The sequence below is a fragment of the Microtus pennsylvanicus genome, chromosome 8 (genome assembly GCF_037038515.1).
Source record: "Microtus pennsylvanicus isolate mMicPen1 chromosome 8, mMicPen1.hap1, whole genome shotgun sequence".
Taxonomy (NCBI): domain Eukaryota; kingdom Metazoa; phylum Chordata; class Mammalia; order Rodentia; family Cricetidae; genus Microtus; species Microtus pennsylvanicus.
Genome location: NC_134586.1, coordinates 88,523,286 through 88,542,091, shown reverse-complemented (window position 1 = coordinate 88,542,091; position 18,806 = coordinate 88,523,286). Strand labels below are relative to the sequence as shown.

The 18,806-nt window shown below is 35.3% G+C and overlaps 1 protein-coding gene across 17 annotated transcripts in view; it reads right to left on the bottom strand.

Moving 5' to 3' along the window:
• The window catches only part of Pum2 (pumilio RNA binding family member 2), a 79,692-nt gene that overhangs the window by 27,351 nt on the left and 33,535 nt on the right, over window positions 1-18,806 (bottom strand). For 5 of the 17 annotated variants that reach the window (XM_075983986.1, XM_075983981.1, XM_075983990.1 and 2 more), the window contains 8 exons: window positions 18,274-18,544; window positions 17,967-18,060; window positions 14,149-14,274; window positions 11,069-11,211; window positions 9,059-9,191; window positions 5,039-5,182; window positions 4,629-4,916; window positions 18-254 (listed from right to left, as the gene is read on the bottom strand). In XM_075983986.1, coding sequence (XP_075840101.1) covers window positions 18-254; window positions 4,629-4,916; window positions 5,039-5,182; window positions 9,059-9,191; window positions 11,069-11,211; window positions 14,149-14,274; window positions 17,967-18,060; window positions 18,274-18,544 — 1,436 coding nt within the window. The remainder of the gene's footprint in view (window positions 1-17; window positions 255-4,628; window positions 4,917-5,038; window positions 5,183-9,058; window positions 9,192-11,068; window positions 11,212-14,148; window positions 14,275-17,966; window positions 18,061-18,273; window positions 18,545-18,806) is intronic. The other 12 variants (XM_075983996.1, XM_075983993.1, XM_075983991.1 and 9 more) reach the window with 6 other exon arrangements.

Sequence of the window (18,806 nt, the reverse complement as noted above, 5' to 3'; positions counted from 1 at the left end):
TTTGGGTTTTTTTTTACCTAAATGCAAACTGGATGAGGATCCATGTGATGAAAGTGATGGCGGTGGCGTAAGTGAATGTCCTGGAGTTTGGCTTGGCAGAGGCATGCCTATTGGACTTGGAGAGGAGGAAAATCCCAGACTATTGTAAAATGGTTGCCCTATGGGTGCTAGGCTGCTACTAGATCTTTTGTACAAGTCAGAGCTAGTAGATAGAGACTCTCTCCTTGTGGCACTACTACTTGCAGAACTGCCAACTGAAGAAGAAATAAAAAAAACCCTAATTACATACAGTGTTAACTGAATAAAACCTATCCCCAACTCTTGCTGGGCAATAATAGAAGTGATCACAATAATTATTTTTCGAAACCTTACGGAGAATATAATTACTGTGATAACTATATATACCAACGTAGTAATCATAAAAGGGTATAAATGCACCCCAATAAATCAATAAACAAATCCTTAACAGAGCAGTCATATGTTTCATTATTTCACACATATTTACCACTAAACATGATTACTGTGCTTTAATACCCTGGTATGATTTATAAACTCTGAATTGCAAAGCTGTCTGTTTTAGGACATAAAGATAAAATTCAAATAAAGTTTAATTTGGTATTATCCTAACGTCTGGAATCTGTTTTTTTAAGATTTCGACTCAAGGTCAAAAAAAAAAGATATTAATAAATGTAGTATTCATAAATTTCCCTCACCAGTCATGTCTGATTTGAAATTTAACTATGTTCAAAATAAAGCCCTTTAAGTCCATATTGGCCCGAATATTACTGGTTGGTTGTGAAATAAAAGCAGAAGCTAACTTCTTAGTATTGTTCATGTAATTTGTTAAAAACTTCCTGAACACCAAACTTTCTCTTGGAAAATTAATGTCTCTCTTTATTATACTAAACCAAAGACATTTTTACTTCTTTACCCCCAAGGACCCATCATTCCTTAAGATTCTAGCACTGGCCTCCTGAGCTCCTTATTCAAGTTAAAAGTTCCCAATCCCCAAGCTAGCTAGGAGAGCATGCGCAGAAGAATAATCCAAGATCTGTCTGTAAAGCAGCATGCATGTGGATAGTTAAATCCTTTACTGAGAATGTTAAAGGGATGTCCCAAATCCCTATCTTGACTCATTCAGAACATATGGTTTCAAATAAATTTCTTACTTTGAAATATCAATCTCTTTTAACCAAATACCTTTAATATAGTAAAGAATTTCAAGTAATATTTCTTAATGTGACAAATAAGGTTTAAGGACAAGCTCTATATTCGGACCAATATGGCAATTCTTTCCAAGGAATTGTAAAGTCTATCTAATGTTGGTTTTATATCCCAAGAAATAAATAAGTCATACATGCATAAGTAGGTCATACATAGTATGGATTAAGGAAAACAATTAGAAAACATAAGTAAACCAAGTTGAGCTTATAACACTAACAGGAACCATGATTACCCTGGTTTTTGTCAAAATCAAATACCTAAACAGAAAAAAGGGGTCAAGGACTTATGACACTGCACCACACAAAAGATTAGAATGCAATATTTGACTTTCATAATAGCCAATGCAGTTTCTAAAATCCTGGCCATGTCTTATGGAAAAGTTCACATTTTAAGACATTACATGAGAATTAGAATCTGCAAGAAAGTTATATAAGCTTTAATAGTAAAACTAAATTAAGCCTAAATGTAGTAAATCTTTTAGAGTTGGTGTAGGAAACATTCTCAATATATGCTATTTTCAAACATGCTAATTTAAAAGGACACTGTCAAATGATTGCTTGAAACATTCGTTACATACTGTACTTATCTAACTGTTTTAGTAATCAGTTTATCTGATAAGCTGACACCAGCTCTCTACTAATAGCAGTTGCATTATCATTCTTTTGCCAAATGAGTAAAAGAAACTGGATATGACACATGCAATAGCCCTCCAAAAAGAAAATATATTTTTTTGAACTTTATTCTTTTGAAGGGGGGGTTCGAGACAGGGTTTCTCTGTAGCTTTGGAGCCTGTTCTGGAACTAGCTCTTGTAGACCAGACTGGCCTCAAACTCAGAGATCCGCCTGCCTCTGCCTCCCAAGCGCTGGGATTAAAGGCGTGCGCCACCACCGCCCGGCTTATTTTTTAAAATATTTTTAAAAAGACAAATATTTTTTTAAAATGTCAGAAAGAAAATTACCTCAATACATAAAGCTCTTTAAAGCTTGCTCTATATCTAAATTACCTACAACATTGACAAATGAAACATACCTAAAATACTAAGAAGCTTGACAAATGTTGAAATCATTACTCACTCATCAACTATGCATGAGACATTTCATCAAACTTTCAATAAAATATCACTCTAGAAATAACAGGTAATGGGAAGGATGATTTAATTGCTACATTACATTGGCTACCACTCCCTGGCCAACTGTATTATAAATTGGGGTGTTTAAAACTACTCAACAATAAAACTGTAATATTTGTAAGAAAACTCTATGTAAAAACAGACAACTATGTATTTTAGAATCCACTTAAGTGTGCCATAGTGTGACACAGAGATAACAGACCTGTTTTAATAATATGTATGTATAGCACTTGAATGGATTCTCACAAAATGTCCAAAAGAATGGCGAAGATGAATTTGATTATTTAGAGGCAGTTACTAGTGTCAAGTGTAAAGCCCCTATTTTTAATTTAAAATTTCATTTTTACATGGTACTAGGAATTGAACTCTAATGCACGCTAGAAAACTGCTCTAATGTTGAGCTATGTGCTAGTCTTATTGTTCCTAAAAGCACGTTTTAATGACTTATTTCCCAGACCAGGCATCAGAATAAAGTGAAAGGCATGAAGGTTAGTTCTGAGACCAGTGCCTTAAAATAAGGGGAAATTCCTCAACTAAGACAAATGGGAATCTGAAAGAACCGAGTTGAGTGACCTAAAAATCTGCACCAGAACATCAGTAATATATTAGAGAAAGGAATATGGAGTTTATCAAAGCTGTTCCACACCCCCACCTCCAAGGATAATAAGGGAACAACATGCATAGTTTAGAAACTATATGTTGTGACCAGGATATTTCTATTTTTAAGATATATGTTCTTTCAGTTTTCCTCAGAATATTTAGGATTCTTTGGGGATAATGTGTCAACTGAGTTAGAATTAAAGAATGAATCTCATGAGTGCATCACCTGGACATTAAAATAATCAACTGCAAAGAAATGAAATAAGTAGAAAATTTAAAGGATTGGGTGGTAAAGTTGGCTCAATGTATAAGAGCACTGGCTGCTCATTCAGAGGAAACCCAGCATCCATTTGGTGGCTCACAACCAACTATAACTCCAATTCTAGAGGATCTGACACCCTCTTCTGGCCTCTGAGGACACTGCACACATGTGGTGCAAAGACATGCATGCAAGCACAACACCCATACACATAAAATAAAATGGAAAAGTAAGTGAACACAATCCCCAAATTCACCAGATTTGCCCTAAATTGTGCTCATTATTCAGGAAATTTTGTTAGGCAAGTATGACAGTCTTTTATTATGTTTCATTGGAACCGAAGGTGACTTTTATTCCCTACAATTTTATAACTGTTCTAGTCATTTCTGCTACAAAGATGAATATTAAGAGTTTAGAAGGCACATCAGTAAAATGGCAAGCACCTGATAACTAGCACTGTACTAGTTTTGCCATTTTCTTTCTTTTCTGGGACAGAGACAGGGTCTCATGAAGCTAGGTTGATCTCAAGTTCACTATATAACAAAAGATGACCATAAACTTCTGATTCTAAAGTATTGGAATTATGAACCTGCACCACCACACCCAGTTTATGCTGTGCATGCTAGATAAGCACTCTACCAACTGAGCTATACCCAAAGACCCAGTTTTGTCATTTTCCACATCAGAAAAGAATATGAAGTGGTAAGAAAATAGATGGAAAACAAGTACTAAGGATTCTAGAGCATTAAATATAAATGTTGAAGATTTTGGATTACAGAAAAATCCCTTGAAGTCCAAATTCATATTTGTGCCCTCTTGAAAACCAATTATATCAACAGAATTAGGGTAAGCTGTCCTTACCTAATGTGAATGTTTTAAAACTGTGATTTCTTAAAATAAGTAAGAGGCAATCTATTATACTAATTTTAATGAAAAGGGCTAAATTATTTAAGTATATTAGTAGTTTCTTAAAGGACTGTTTAGAGTATTTCAATATTTATTTACATGTTATGTCAACTAGAGAAAATCATTATCAGCTACCCAAACCTAGTAAGAATGCAATAATGTATGAAAGAACACAATAATGACTATTTTTGTGGTTACATTAGCCATATGTTAGGTGGCAAGGTATTTACCTCCTCCAACATTATGGAAAATAATAAAGTGCTAGTGATTTATAAAATTTAGAGTACTAAATTCTTAAAATCTGGAGGTATGGAAAGATGGACTGCTGAAATGAGCTCAACATTTACAAATCCTGAAAGATTGACAGGAATTCTGTGAAATTAAACTAAAAGGCCCACACTTTATTCCTATCCCTCCTACACTATGTTGTCACTGCTTATCTTTATATTAAAAACCCAAATACCTCAAGCACTCTTAGCAAAGTATACTCATTTTTAAAACAAAATTACCTGAGGAGCCAAATCCACTGAGGGCTGAGCCTATAGCAGCTCCCAAAGAGCTACCACTTCCAAAGCCAAGAGATGCGCTTCCAGGTTGGCCAGGTCCATGAGAAAACAAAGAGCTGCTCTGGGAGCTGTTAGTCAAAGAGCTGCTCCCATAAAATGAGTTAGACTGCAGGTTAGAGCTTGGTTGCTGCTGCTGAGGCTGCTGTGGTGGCTGAGTGCCAATTGGCCGAAACAGACCATTTGTGCTGCCCGTGAGACTATTTGTAGTTCCTCCAGCTGCTGCTGCTGCTGCTGCAAAACAAATTTCAGATACTTCTTCAAACTACCCAGAAAAGAATATTTAAATATACATATTTAACTAAAAAAAATTAAACTGCAGAAAAAATATCTCTAAAAATGTCGATTATACTTACCAGCCTGTGCTGCTGCTGAACTAATTAAGACAGGTGTTGGAGCCATTAACCGTACTGGAGCTCCAAGGCCAGTTCTTGCTCCAGGGCCAACCACTAAGGCACCAGTCTGATCATAATAGGCAGTTGGAGCTAGTACTTGGTAGCCTAGATAACATCAAAATGAGTATTGATTAATGAAAACACTTTACTACAGAAAACATGAAAGGCTACTTACAGATTATAGATTATGAAAAATTACTTTCCTTAAAATAGAAGCTATAGGCTACCAAAAACTAAATTAGAAAAATATTACCATTTGGTCAGTTATAAAGATAATGGCTTGAAAGACATGAGGAAGTGAGTCTATAAACAAGTTTACCATGTAAATTTTAGAACAAATGCCTCATGATCAATATTCTCTTAGACTTTCACTTGCAAGCACTGCTTTAAAATCTTGAAATATGGGGTCTAGAAAAATGGCTTAGAGACTAAGAACATTCGCTATTGTTGCAAAGGACATGGGTTCAGTTCTTAACCCCTTCATGGCAGTTTATGAGTGATTTCAAGAGATCCAGTATATCCATGTAAGCAAAACACTCACACACATGAAAGTTTTGCAAGTTCAGATGCCAGCCTGGTCTACACAGTAAAGTTCTAGGACTGCCAGAGCTACAGCTACATAGTGACACCCTGTTTCAACAACCACCGCCCCTGAAAAGAAGTTAAGCAATTTTCTTAAATAAATAATCTGAACAGATAACTTAAAATATCACTAAGAGTCTCTTTGTGAAGATTCTCACACAGGCATCTGATTCTCTTTCACTCTAGACATTGTGTAAAGAATAGGACAGTTTTACTGTAGGCTTGTGTACGAGGCAGATAACGTTTTCACATAATTTAAAAATATAGGAAAGTGAAATTCACCTCTAAGCAGTTTCTCTCACGGGAATTCTTCCTCTGAACCAAAAACACACAAAAATTACTCACGTGACAGTTTTGTTAATTTTCCCAAGGATAGTACATAATAAATACTGCTCAAGGCACTGGAGAAAAGTTAACCATGACTAACAGACATTTTGGGGCTATAAGGTTTAATTCTCTCCTAGAACTCAGATTGAGAAAGACTTGTCTTATACAGCTATCTGTGAAAAATGTATCAATAACCTTTTATGCTCTCATGCTTCAAAAACATGGAACACACCAATTACACAAACACAGCAATTCTGAACTGTATTTTATCATGACCATGCAGAAACAAAGTCATAGTAAAATTACAATAACAAAGAGGCTTCAAAAATAGGCAAATTCAGTTTGTTAATGAACTATATTGGGATAAACATTTTATCATTATAACCAAAATATAAGATTCAAAGAGTACTCCCACTCAGAAGCATTATGTCTAGTTAGCAAGTAAAGATGATCCCCGTCGAGCCCAATGACCCGAGTTCTATACTATAACCACAAGCAGTAGACTTCTTCTGACCTCGACAAACTTGCTCGCCATGCCTCAACTAAATGAATAAATGTGGAAGGAAGGAAGGAAGGAAGGAAGGAAGGAAGGAAGGAAGGAAGGAAGGAAGGAAGGAAGGAAGGAAGGAAGCCCATTTGGATACTGGGTTGCAAAAATGCTTTAGAAAAAAAATTATACTTAAATGATGCATATAAATTCCGAATAACAATTTACTAGTCATTTCCTATAAGACCTGCTCATGTGGCTGGAAAGATGGCTCAGTGGTTAAGAGCACTGGTTGCTCTTCCAGAGATCCTGAGTTTTATTCCCAGCAACCACATGGTGGCTCACAACCATCTGTAATGCGATCTGGCACCCTCTTCTGTCATGCGGGAATACATGAAGGCAGAATGTTGAATACATAATAAGACCTGTTCGAGACTGTAAATCTCTCTCAAATTCATCCATTCTCACTATTCCTGCCCAAATGGATTGAAAGGTCATGTCCCTTATCTCACCTTTATAATTTTAAGCTCCAGTTATCTTTCAATAACCAATTTGGGGTAATCCACTTGGTCTCCAACCTATACCTTACATGTTCTGGAAATATGGATGTTCAAATTCCCTAAGGGCCACATGTTGTTCATCACTATAGGGTGTACTGTTTCCTTGTATCATGTTTTTCTTCCTCTCTATCTCATTCCCATAAACTGCTCACACACTTACCCACCTGACATATTTATCAAGTAACTACCATTATGTCAGGTAGGAGGAACAATTAAAAGAAATATCTTTGTTCCCAAAGAAATTATTTTCTACCACAAACACAGCAAAATAAACAATAAGTAAAAGATAGGCTGGAGAGATGGCTCAGCAGTTAGAGTAGTACACACTGCTCTATTAGAGGACCAAAGTTCAGATCTCAGAACCCAGGATGGGTGACTCACAGGTGTTTTTAACTCTTGTTCCAAGGAGTTACACCTTCTATAGGCACCTGCACACACAAATGTAATAAATAATGACAGGTAACAAATAAATATTTTTAAAAAGTAAAAGAATATGCCAAGAGTTTTAAGTACTGAAAAGGAAGAAACTAAAAACAGACTATATTAGTAGCACTAGCTACTAACAGCAGGGTCAACAATTTTAAGTTATAGGTAAAACAAAATTCTCTGTATTATGTAAAAATGCCAAAGAAATCTAGAGGACAAGCCAAAAAGATTTGTATAAGAGGTGTTCTCCTAATAGTGTAACAGAGATTTAAGATTAAGCCTCTAATAAGGCTGAAACCAGGTAAGGATGGAGAGTTAGCAAAATGGGCAAGAAGGACTTAAGACTTTTACTCAGAAAAGGAGGAAACCATTAGAGGATCAATCATGAGAAGAACAAGGGGCTGGAGAGATGGTTCAGTGGTTAAGAGCACTGACTGTTCTTCCAGAGGTCCTGAGTTCAATTCCCAGCAACCACATAGTGGCTCACAACCACCTATAATGAGATCTGAAGCCCTCTTCTGGCCTACAGGCAGAATAGTGTATATATATGAATAAATCTTAAAAAAAACAAAAAACAAAAAAAAAACAGATCATCTGATTCTCTTTCATGCTAGACATGCTGTAAAGAATAGGCTCTAAGGACAGAACCTCTCTGTAAGGGCAGAAAGGAAAAGATGAACTACTAGAGCCTGGATGGAAAGCTAATCCAGGTAACATATAAGCCTGTATAGGCCAGTGACAGAAACAAAAAGGAGACTGGATTCTTAAAAGTATCTATTGAGAACACATGTATAATATAAGGGGGAAAAAAGGACCTGCATTACTTACTTCTATAATAGACCTATTTATAACAACACATAGATGGGACATAAAAATTCACATTTATTCAGTCCACAATTCCCAGTTTATTAACATGAAATTCTACAGACTGTTTTCTTTCTCTCTTGAAAAATGTGGATAGGTACTGGCCTGCATGTATATCTGTGCAACACGTGCCTGCCCGGTGCCAGCAGATGCCAGGAAAGGGTATTGGATGCCCTAGACCTCAAATTAGATGGTAGTGAGACACCATATGGGTTCTGAGAATCAAATCACTCTAAAGGTGACAACCTGATCTCTTAATCACTAAGCCATCTTCCCAGCTCCTATTTCTGGCTCTTTGTGATAGGTAAAATTTTCCTGATATTGCATAATTACATGTGATACTGTCAATTTTAAATGTCAACTTGACAATCTAGAATTGGCTGGAAGAAGACTCTTAGAATGTGAGGTTATCTTAGTATATATTAGTTCAAGAGAAAAGTCAATGTGGTTGACATCAGAAACAACAAAGAGAGAAGATAGCTGTGTTGAGAATTCTGATATATTCTTGTCATTCCCACAACTAGGTTTCACAAAGCAAAAACATTTGATTTCAAAGTATCTGGATCTGGGTTGTAAATAATGTATTATCAAGTAGGCAAAGCTTCAAAGAGTTTGAGTTACTCACTCCTCATTTAACATTTTAAATCTCTTACACTATGCCCGCCACCTCCAACCACCCAATCAAGCAAAAACAATCTCCCCAAACTACAATTATAGACCAAACGACTTATATACCTGGCATGCCTGCAGCAAGACCCTGACCAAAAGCCAAAGTTGGGTTTGCAGCTGCTGCAAGTGATTCTGCTTGCTGCCCTTGTTGGCCCTGACTGGGAGTAATAGGACGCTGACCTGCTCCAGCACGAAGAACCTAGAAAGGACAAATGACTCTCTTAAAGCAATATAATAACGAATTCATCTCAGACAACTATGTACATATCACAAGTAGATTTTGAATCTTCTTTGAAGAATGAAATGTAGATTTATCATGAAAAGTTATAAATGATTTTATCATTAAAAGAGATATTTAGTTCTTAACTATAATGATCTATAAAGAAACATGGAGGTCCTAGGTCTTTGGGTAACAATCGTTTCTAATATTTATGCCCTTCTTTTTTTCCTAAAAAAAAAAAAATCACCCTTCTGGTTAAAGAAATAGATAATCTTAAAAATTTTATTACAGGGGGCTGGAGAGATGGCTCAGAGGTTAAGAGCACTGGCTGCTCTTCCAGAGGTCCTGAGTTCAATTCCCAGCAACCACATGGTGGCTCACAACCATCTGTAATGAGATCTGGTGCCCTCTTCTGGCCCACAGGGATACATGCAGGCAAAATATTGTATATATAATAAATAAATAAATCTTTAAAAAAAATTTTATTACAATTATTTTCCAAGGCTGAAAAATGAAACATGACATGAAAAGCTAAAAGGAAGAAACTATGATTTGTCTTTAAGATTGTGACACAGCAAGAAATAAAACACACATACACACACACACACACACACACACACACACACACACACACACACACACAGAAAACAACAGAAACAAACAAAAAACCAAACTGAACCAAAACAAAATTTTGGAATCCAGGGAACTTTAGCTCATTTCAACATGAACTCTTCATACGAAAAATATAAAGTAACACAACCATGATGAAATTAATAATACATTTTACAAATATCCAAATAATTCAGGGAAGAGTGGAATCAACCTAAGTACACACACTCATCAGCAACATATATCTGGTTAAAGATACAGGCTAAAAAAATTATTAAATGACATATGATATACAATGGCTGAGCTAAACAATAGCTTCTACAGAGCATCTATATCATTAAAAAAAATTTTAAAAAACTCAAAGCAAAAATTAGCAACCAAGCAAACAACGAAGTATTTATTAAGTTGCTTTTGTAGAATAAATAAGATAAATACAGAGAAAGAATTTCCATAATTACCAACAATGTATTTACATTTATCATAATTTTTGAAAAAGCCTGAAATAAGATTATCTTCTCTGGAGGAAGAGACAGGAGGATCTCTGTGAGTTTGAGGCCCTCCTACGCTATATAGCAAAACCCTGTCAAAAAACTCTACCTAATTAATAATTTGTTTAAGAAATCAAAGGTAACTTAGAGTGAAAATGTTTTACCTTTTCTTGATTAAAAATGTAAAGCACTTAAATATTTTTCGCCTTTTACTTAATATCTAAGACAAGCAAGCTCTTTGATATGGACATCAATAATGTACATTTTTGTTGTTTCTTGAAGCAAGGTCTCACTATTCATGATGGACTGGCCTCAGATTTCAAGACCTTCATTCCTCAGCGATGGGGATTAGAGACACCAGTTCAGATGTATTAGCAGTATCTTTTTCTTTTCTTTTCTTTTCTTTTCCCTGTTTGGTTTTTGAGACAGTGTTTCTATGTGTAATAGCCCTGGCTGTCCTGGAACTCAACTCTGTAGACCACCACAGCCTTGAACTCACAGAGATCTGTCTGCCTCTGCCTCAAGAATGATGGAATTAAAGGTGTGCAACTTTTAATTAAGTTTTAAAAATGTTAGACATCTGAAGAAAGTAAAATAACAATGATGATCAGAATATAAAAACAAAAGTCAGTAACTAATTGTGCATCAACTATATATACTAAGTACCATGCTACCTACTGAGGAAACAGACATTTTTTAAATACCAGGAACTCATAGAATTTAGAGGATTCTCAGTTTATTTCATGAAGAGAGGCCTACCTGCTGCTGTCCAGGCTGAGCTTGTGATGCTGCTTGCTGATTGGCTGTGTTGTTTGCCGCAGCTGCAGCTTGCTGCTGAAATAAATTAGCTGGATACACCCCCCACGGAACACCGTAATACTGAGGTGGAACCACTGCTGGACCTAAACCCCACATGCCCCACCAAAAGAAAAAAAAAGTCACTAGATTTTACATATGAGATCAGTTACTATTAAATTATAAAGGGATACAAGCCAAAGACTTAGGAGCTGACCATATCCTTGTAATTTTTTTTTCTGCTCACCCATACTTGCTACATCACATTATTTTTTTGATTCTATTAAGATATAGTATCATAGTATATGTTTGTGTGTGTGTGTGTGTGTGTATTAAACTGAATAGAGTCTCAGTCTATAGCCAACTGGTCTCAAAACTCTTAATGCCTTCCCTCAGCTTCCAAAGTATTACAAGTACTTATTTCCGTATCCACCTTAGTACTGATTGTCAAAGACTAGAGCATTAATGAGAGCAGTGGCCTTACTAAATTGACTTGAAACAAAACTCAAGGCTATCAATGAAATAACAGACACTTTATCATTCACAAGTACTGACTGTCAATGTATGGGTCTAGTGTAGACACAGACAATATGGTACTACATTAGATAACATAAAACTAATGCTTCTTAAAGATAATACATTAATTGAAAAAATATTTTGATGATTAAAAAATTAAAAAAATTTACTTTGTAAAAAATTAGTGAACAAACTTGGTGACAAACAACATTTGAATTGTGAGTCTTCAGTTTAAAGACGTTTTTCATTTTTCCTATTTGAAACAGAACTGGCCATCATCCTTACAAGCAATTGAGAATCATAAGACAAATGAGACATCAGTGTTTATGTGGTCAGGAAAATGAAAGTAGTAGTTAGGACAAGAACTGGATGATTCAAGCAAAGAAAACAAGAGTAAAGAAAGCAAACTAGGCCAGGTAGCAGTGGCACACATCTTTAACTTTACACTTGGGAGGCAGAAGCAGGCAGATCTCTCTGAGTTTAAGGACAGCCTGGTCTACAGAGTGAGTTTTAGTACAGTTAAGACAACACAGAGAGATCCTGTCTTGAAAAACCAGAAGAAAAAAAAAGCAAACTAGGAAAACAAAATGAAATGCTTCTGTTCTACTTGATATCTAATAGATTATATAGAATAAAAGATGAGCCCTCCAAAAGGAATGAGTAAATGTCCCGATTTCTGACAGATAATAACAGATGTCCTGATACCATGTCAAATCAAATTAGGATAATTAACTTATTTACTTTAAAATCCAAAGTCACCTTGTTTAGAAAAAAAATAAAGCCCAGCACAAATGAACCAATCACTAAAATTAAAAGCTCTTCTAAACTTAAAGGCAAAATATATTTCTAAAATAAAAGATAGCAATGTAAACACAACCTATATGGTGAAGATGTTTGAACACAACAATCATGAGACTAGAGAGATGGCTTAGTGGTTAAAAGCACTGACTATTTTTTCAGAGGACCCAGGTTCAATTCCCAGCACCTACATGGCAGCTCATAACTGTCTGTAACTCCAGTTCTAGGTACCTTTACACCAATTAAAATAAATAAAATCACAAAGAAGTTAAAGAGTGTAAACCAGGCAGTGTCGGTATACTCCTTTAATCCCAGCACTAGGGAGGCAGAGGCAGACGGATCTCTGAGTTCAAGGTCAACCTGAACTAGAGCTAGTTCCAGGACAAGCTCCAAAGCTACAGCCAAACCCTGTCTCAACAACCCCCCCCCAAAAAAAAACAGTGAAAACAAACTCAAACTACCAAGAGCCTCTATATTCAATATAGACAGAAACAAACAAGATTCTGAGCAAGAGTCCTAATGGAGATGTGCTCTACAAGTATAGTAGGATTTTCAAGATTTAGCATGAAAACAGTGCAAAATCTATTAATAGTTTTAAAATACTGATTAGATAGTAAAACTAAAGTACTTTCATCTGTTCCTTTACTTTTGTATTATGGCTATCCAAAAAATTGGTAAGCTGTATTTTCTGTCTTATAATAAATACATTTCTACTGAACACTCATGGCGCTAAAAGGCCCAAGATAAATGACCTCTTGAAGTTGCTTTTTTCAGTCCTATAGGTAATGTACAAATGTCTACTAACATTAACATACTGATATTCAGTTAAATGGTACCAGAAAATACACACTCTTATGGAATCACATGGTACAGATTTCTTTCAGTCTAGTCTAAACCAGACAGCAAATAGGAATTTGAGATTAGTTTTTCTTTCATTTTTTAAAAGCAATGTCTTAAGTTTGAAAAGTCACAAAAAGATGGACTGTCCAACAGTCATAAACAGTAACTGGTGACAATCACTTCACTGAAGGTATCTCTGAAAGGCAGAAGTACCATCACACTTTCAGAGTTACTCCACCAGCAGACTCATGCCAGTCAATCCAAGAATGACAACACCACAGTCTTGCTTTATATAAACAATACTTAAGGACTGAACATATTTCTGTATCTATAGTCAATTCAACCTAAATCAACTTTCCCCCAATGACTTTACACAAGAACAGCAAATTATTCTATGAGTAAAACCGCACCTGACCAAAAGCAGTTAATACAGCTTTGGCTTACAGGGATAACTTTCAGTAAAGTTTCTTCCATACTTTTTGCACCTCAGCTTGCTTGTAATGCTTAAGAAACTTCCAGATGTGCATTCTTTTCAAGAGTTACGCCTACCGCCAGATTATGTTCTGAAAAATAATGTCACTTTGTTTTGTGAGTACTGGGATCAGTTTTCAAATGAAGATGTATGGTCCACATTGTAGGACTTCTAAGTTACAAACCAGAAGTAAAAACCAACTAACTAGACACAGGGATGAAAAAGAGTTATTGCTGCGTTGTTGCTGCTCTGTAATTGTATAGTTGAAAAATAAACTAATTCCCTGCAAATTTCATTTAACTACTAACAATATATTAGTTTCTCAGAGGAACGCCAAATTGCTCATAGACAAAAATAAAACTTACATCAAGGTTAAAACTAAATTCATAACAAGTAACAATGATGAACAACAAGTTACCTGCTAATGTTGCTGCTGCAGCCAATCCTGCTGCAGTATACGGGTCGGTCCCTGGAGGAGCAGCACTAATAATATATGGATTTGGCACAAATGCAGCTGGAGCAAGGCCTGCTGAGAATACACCAGCTATATTTAAAAGGGTGAGAAATAATAAATAAAAATGTAAAGTATTTCTTCACTAGGTAAAAACATTTCTATTCTAAATCTGTAGTGGGACCATGTATGATTAAGGGTTCAATTTTTTTTTACTGAATAACCCCATTTACACAACAGATAACACCAGCTGTTTCATAGGGCTTTTACAGATATTAAATATATGAAATGAAGGTATAGTGTTAGTGAATAAATATATAGTAGTCAGGCATTGGTAGTGTATGCCTTTAATCCCAGCACTCAGGTGGAAGAGATAGGCAGATCTCAAGTTCAATGCCAGCTTGTTCTACATAGTGAATTCCAGAACAGCCAGGGCTTCACAAAGGAACCCTGCCTCAAAAAACAAAACACCAAGTAAGTGTTTGGATCTAGATCTATTATTATTCAGTAGTTGTTTCTCATTCAAGCTTTCAGCATAATTGAGCTAAGAATTTAGTAAAAAAGAATTGACAGAAAAGTAAATTACCAATGAAAATATAGCCTGATGTGTTTTACTAGCAGAGAAAAGTAATATCTAACAAACTTTGTAAGTGGTTGGTAAGGTAAAAAACTTAGAGTAAAATTAAGTAGTGCTGGAACTACATCTACAAGATTCATCAAGATACCCCCATAGCAGGTGGTCCCGGGGTGCATAAGAAAGCAGGCATCACAAGCCATAGGGAGCAAGCCAGTGAGCATTGTTCCTCCATAGTCTCTGCTTCAGTTACCACCTCCAATTTCCTGCCTTGAGTTATGGACTAAAAGATGCAAAATGAAATAAACACTTTTCTTTCCAAGTTAAAAAAAAAAAAAAGATTCATCAAGAGCTACCAGGTTCATCCTAAGTAGTCCTTAAGGTAATAGGGAAACAAAAAGCAATTTAAAAGAGAGAGACTTTAAGTTTATTTCTGGCTTTTAGGTTTATTTCTGAATATAATAGAAGTCCATACAGATTAAGTAAAAAAAAAAAAACGAAAAGGATTAAAAAAAACTATGTATTTGAAGCATTCTTGTTAATAGAGAAGGAACTTCTAGGCACTGACAACTACCACACAAAACAAGATATGCACCATATCAATGTAAAAAACTGGAACCAAGATTAAAATGTGGAACTGAGCAAAGCATGGCAGTGGTGGCCCGTGTCTTTAATCCTAGCACTCCAGAGGTGGAGGCAGAGACAGGCGGATCTTTGTGAATTTGAAACCAGCCTGGTCTACAAATCGAGTTCCAGGGCACCCAGAACTGTTACACAGAAAAACCCTGTCTCACAAAACAAAACAAATACATATAATCAAGTTTGATAGCTTATAATTCCTTAGAAATATTTTTAAATTATTCAGGTTTCCTAAATTTTCATCAAGCTGCCAAGATGGTTTCAGATCAACTAAATTCAACAAGTACCAACTACTGAATAAACTCTGACACATAAAAATCAAATTTTCTTAAATTCATTTCATTAAAGCAAGTATTATGGTAACAAAACTTGACAACTTCAAACCACAAGAGACTGATATCACTTATGAATTGAGGATTAAGAGCTGTATAGATTAGCTCAGCAGTTAAATGTTTGCTGCTCTTACAGAGGATACAATTCTTTTCCAGTATCATAGCTATACTACACAAACTCCGGGGAATCTGCTACTCTTTTATGAGTTCAAAGGGCACTTACATGCACATGCTCACACTAACTGAACCCACATACACATGAATAAAAATAAATATTAAATTTTTAAAAGAAAAAAAATTGAGGGAAATCAAACCCAGGGTTTCACGTATGCTTGGCAAGCACTTTACCAATCCACATGACCTCTGGATTTGAACAAAAGAATGACAGTTTGCATTCATTAATAAGGGTAATTTATGTCATGTTAATTTTTCCTAAGTATGTTTTTAAAATCCAATCTGATCTTCTGAAAGTAGATTAGATGATTCTGAAGTTCATACAAAAAACAAAACAAAACAAATCCCTCCAAAAACTTTACAAAGTCCAAAGATTTTGTAAAATTTTAAAAGATATCATAAAGTGCCAATACAACACCTGTTATTGTTTCACGAGCAGGTAAGAACCACTACGTTTTCAACAGTAAGGACTGAATTAATAAACATATGAATAAAGAAGGTCCAAGAAGAAATAAGGCCAGAATAGATACTGCAATTAGGAAGAAATTATAAATGCATCTATCCTTATAAAGAACCAAAGTAAAATTCCTACAAAGTCTTAGCAGCACTAATACAACAATACACATCTGAAGGAAGAGTTGGTCCTTACAGAGCACTTGTGGGCTGGGAATACAGCTCAGTGGGAGATACTCAGAGACCACAGAAGGTCATAATTTCAATCCCCAGCACCAAGCAAACAAACAAACAACAACAACAAAAAAAAACCAACAAAAATCACCACAAAAAATACCTGAAACTTTTCCAACTACATGATAAATCAAAATCAGACAGACAAATCTAGAGTGACGGGATTATACAAAATAATTTATGTACTATATCAATGTTATATTGCCTATTTTAATGTACAATAATAATTACTTTTCTCTGTTTTCTTGAGATAGGGTTTCTCTGGGTAGTCTGCCTATCCTGGAACTCACTCTGTAGACCAGGCTGGCCTCGAACTCACAGAGATCCACCTGCCTCTGCCTCCTGAGTGCCTGGGATTAAAGGCGTGCCACACTACCACACAGCTAATGTACTATAACTATTTAAGAAGGAAGATTAGAAGAAGCTAAATAGAAGGGTGTTAAGGGAATTCTCCATACTGGCTGAATTTCACAAAACTATAATTACCCTTTTAAAAGCCCACAACTATACTGCATTTAAACATTTTATCTCACTCTATATTCTATATATATACTATATATTCTAATATATACTCTATATTAGAAAGAGAGTCAGAATCAGAGCTGACAGAAGAAAAACAAAACAGCTATTAGCAGGATTTATCAATGTTGAGAAACAGTAAAGATGTGTACTTGATAGGTAATAAAATAAAGATAAAACTAACCCTATTATAGACAAAACATGTACAAGGCTTGAATTTTATCAGTAATAAATATATAATTGAGTTAGTTCACAGTAGTTAAAACGAGATATCAAAAATGCCAAATTTTAAAGAAAATCTCTTAGGATTATTGTTTTTGAATAATTCTAAAAATAAACACTCTGTCAGGATAGTAGAGATAAATAATAACATTTTGTTTCTGGGCATTTGATTCTTGACTATTCACTGAAAAAAATCTTAGGAACTAAGAACATTAATTGAGTATAGATTTTCAAATTTTAAAATGTATGTTGTGTGTATATGTATGTGTGTGTGTTTTCTTGCCACAGAACACATGTTGAGGTCAGAGGACAACCTGTAGGGCCTGGTGCTGCTCTCCTTTAACCATAGATCCTGGGGATTAAGATTAAATTTGGGTCAGGCTTTGTGACAAACACCTTCACCCAACAATTTTGCAAGCCTAAATTACAGATATTTAACCAAATACAAAAAAAGGAAAATAAAAAGCAATTTCCTCCCTTAATCAATCTGTAGTATGCAATCTTTTACTACTAACCTCAAAGATGTTTTTAAAATAAACAAAATGTCACCAAATCAAGAAATGAAAATAGACACATTTCATATACTTTAACAGAAGATTTTTCTGACAATAATGAAAAAGGAAAATTCACAGACTTACCTATATGTGGCTGCTGAGCTGCTGCTAATGCATATTGCTGCTGTTGAGCTGCAGTTAACTGCTGAACTGTTAGTGCATTAGTCCTCTGAAAGAGCTATCAGGAAAAATATTTAATACAAAGATTAATATCAAAACACTGCAATTCTTATTAGAAAGTTGTGAATATTTTGAACATTTATTTGAAGAACTTTCTTAACCATAATGATATTTTAATAAAACATTGTCAAAACCCCTATCATTCATGTTAATGATTTACAGCACTTTGGTTACACAAGTAAAAAGAGATTGCTAGAAAAAGCATGCTTACCTGCTGCTGGGAATTGTAGTCAAAAAGGCCTACAGTAGCTCCCGAAGAGTCCATGGGTACCTGATTACCAGGATAGTCAAACTGTAAGGAATCCAGACCAACTTGGTCCATGGCATCCAGATTCTGAGTTTCAGGATTTGAAAATTCTTCAACAAGTGGTTTGTTAGCTGTAGGATTAGGAAGAGGACCCAATCCTTCTGGGGGATTAGTACTGGGGCCAAGGCGCTCAACTACTTCAGTTGGAGAGGCTTGACGACTTCCAGGAGTACGACTAAATAAAGAAAACATAAAAGCACTATGGGTAAAAGTAGCAAGTCAAAGGGTAAACTGGTGAAGTATGAAAAAACAAAGGCTCCTCAACATATAAAGAAAGGTTTTCTGAGCCACCAACTATTACATTTCTCACATTTTTTCTATTTAATAACTGATTAAGAGTTGACATAGTTTCAGTATTTTTATTATTACATCAATTTGAATACCATATCATATAATTCAACCATACAGGTTAAGACCAATACACAGGTAAGAAAAGT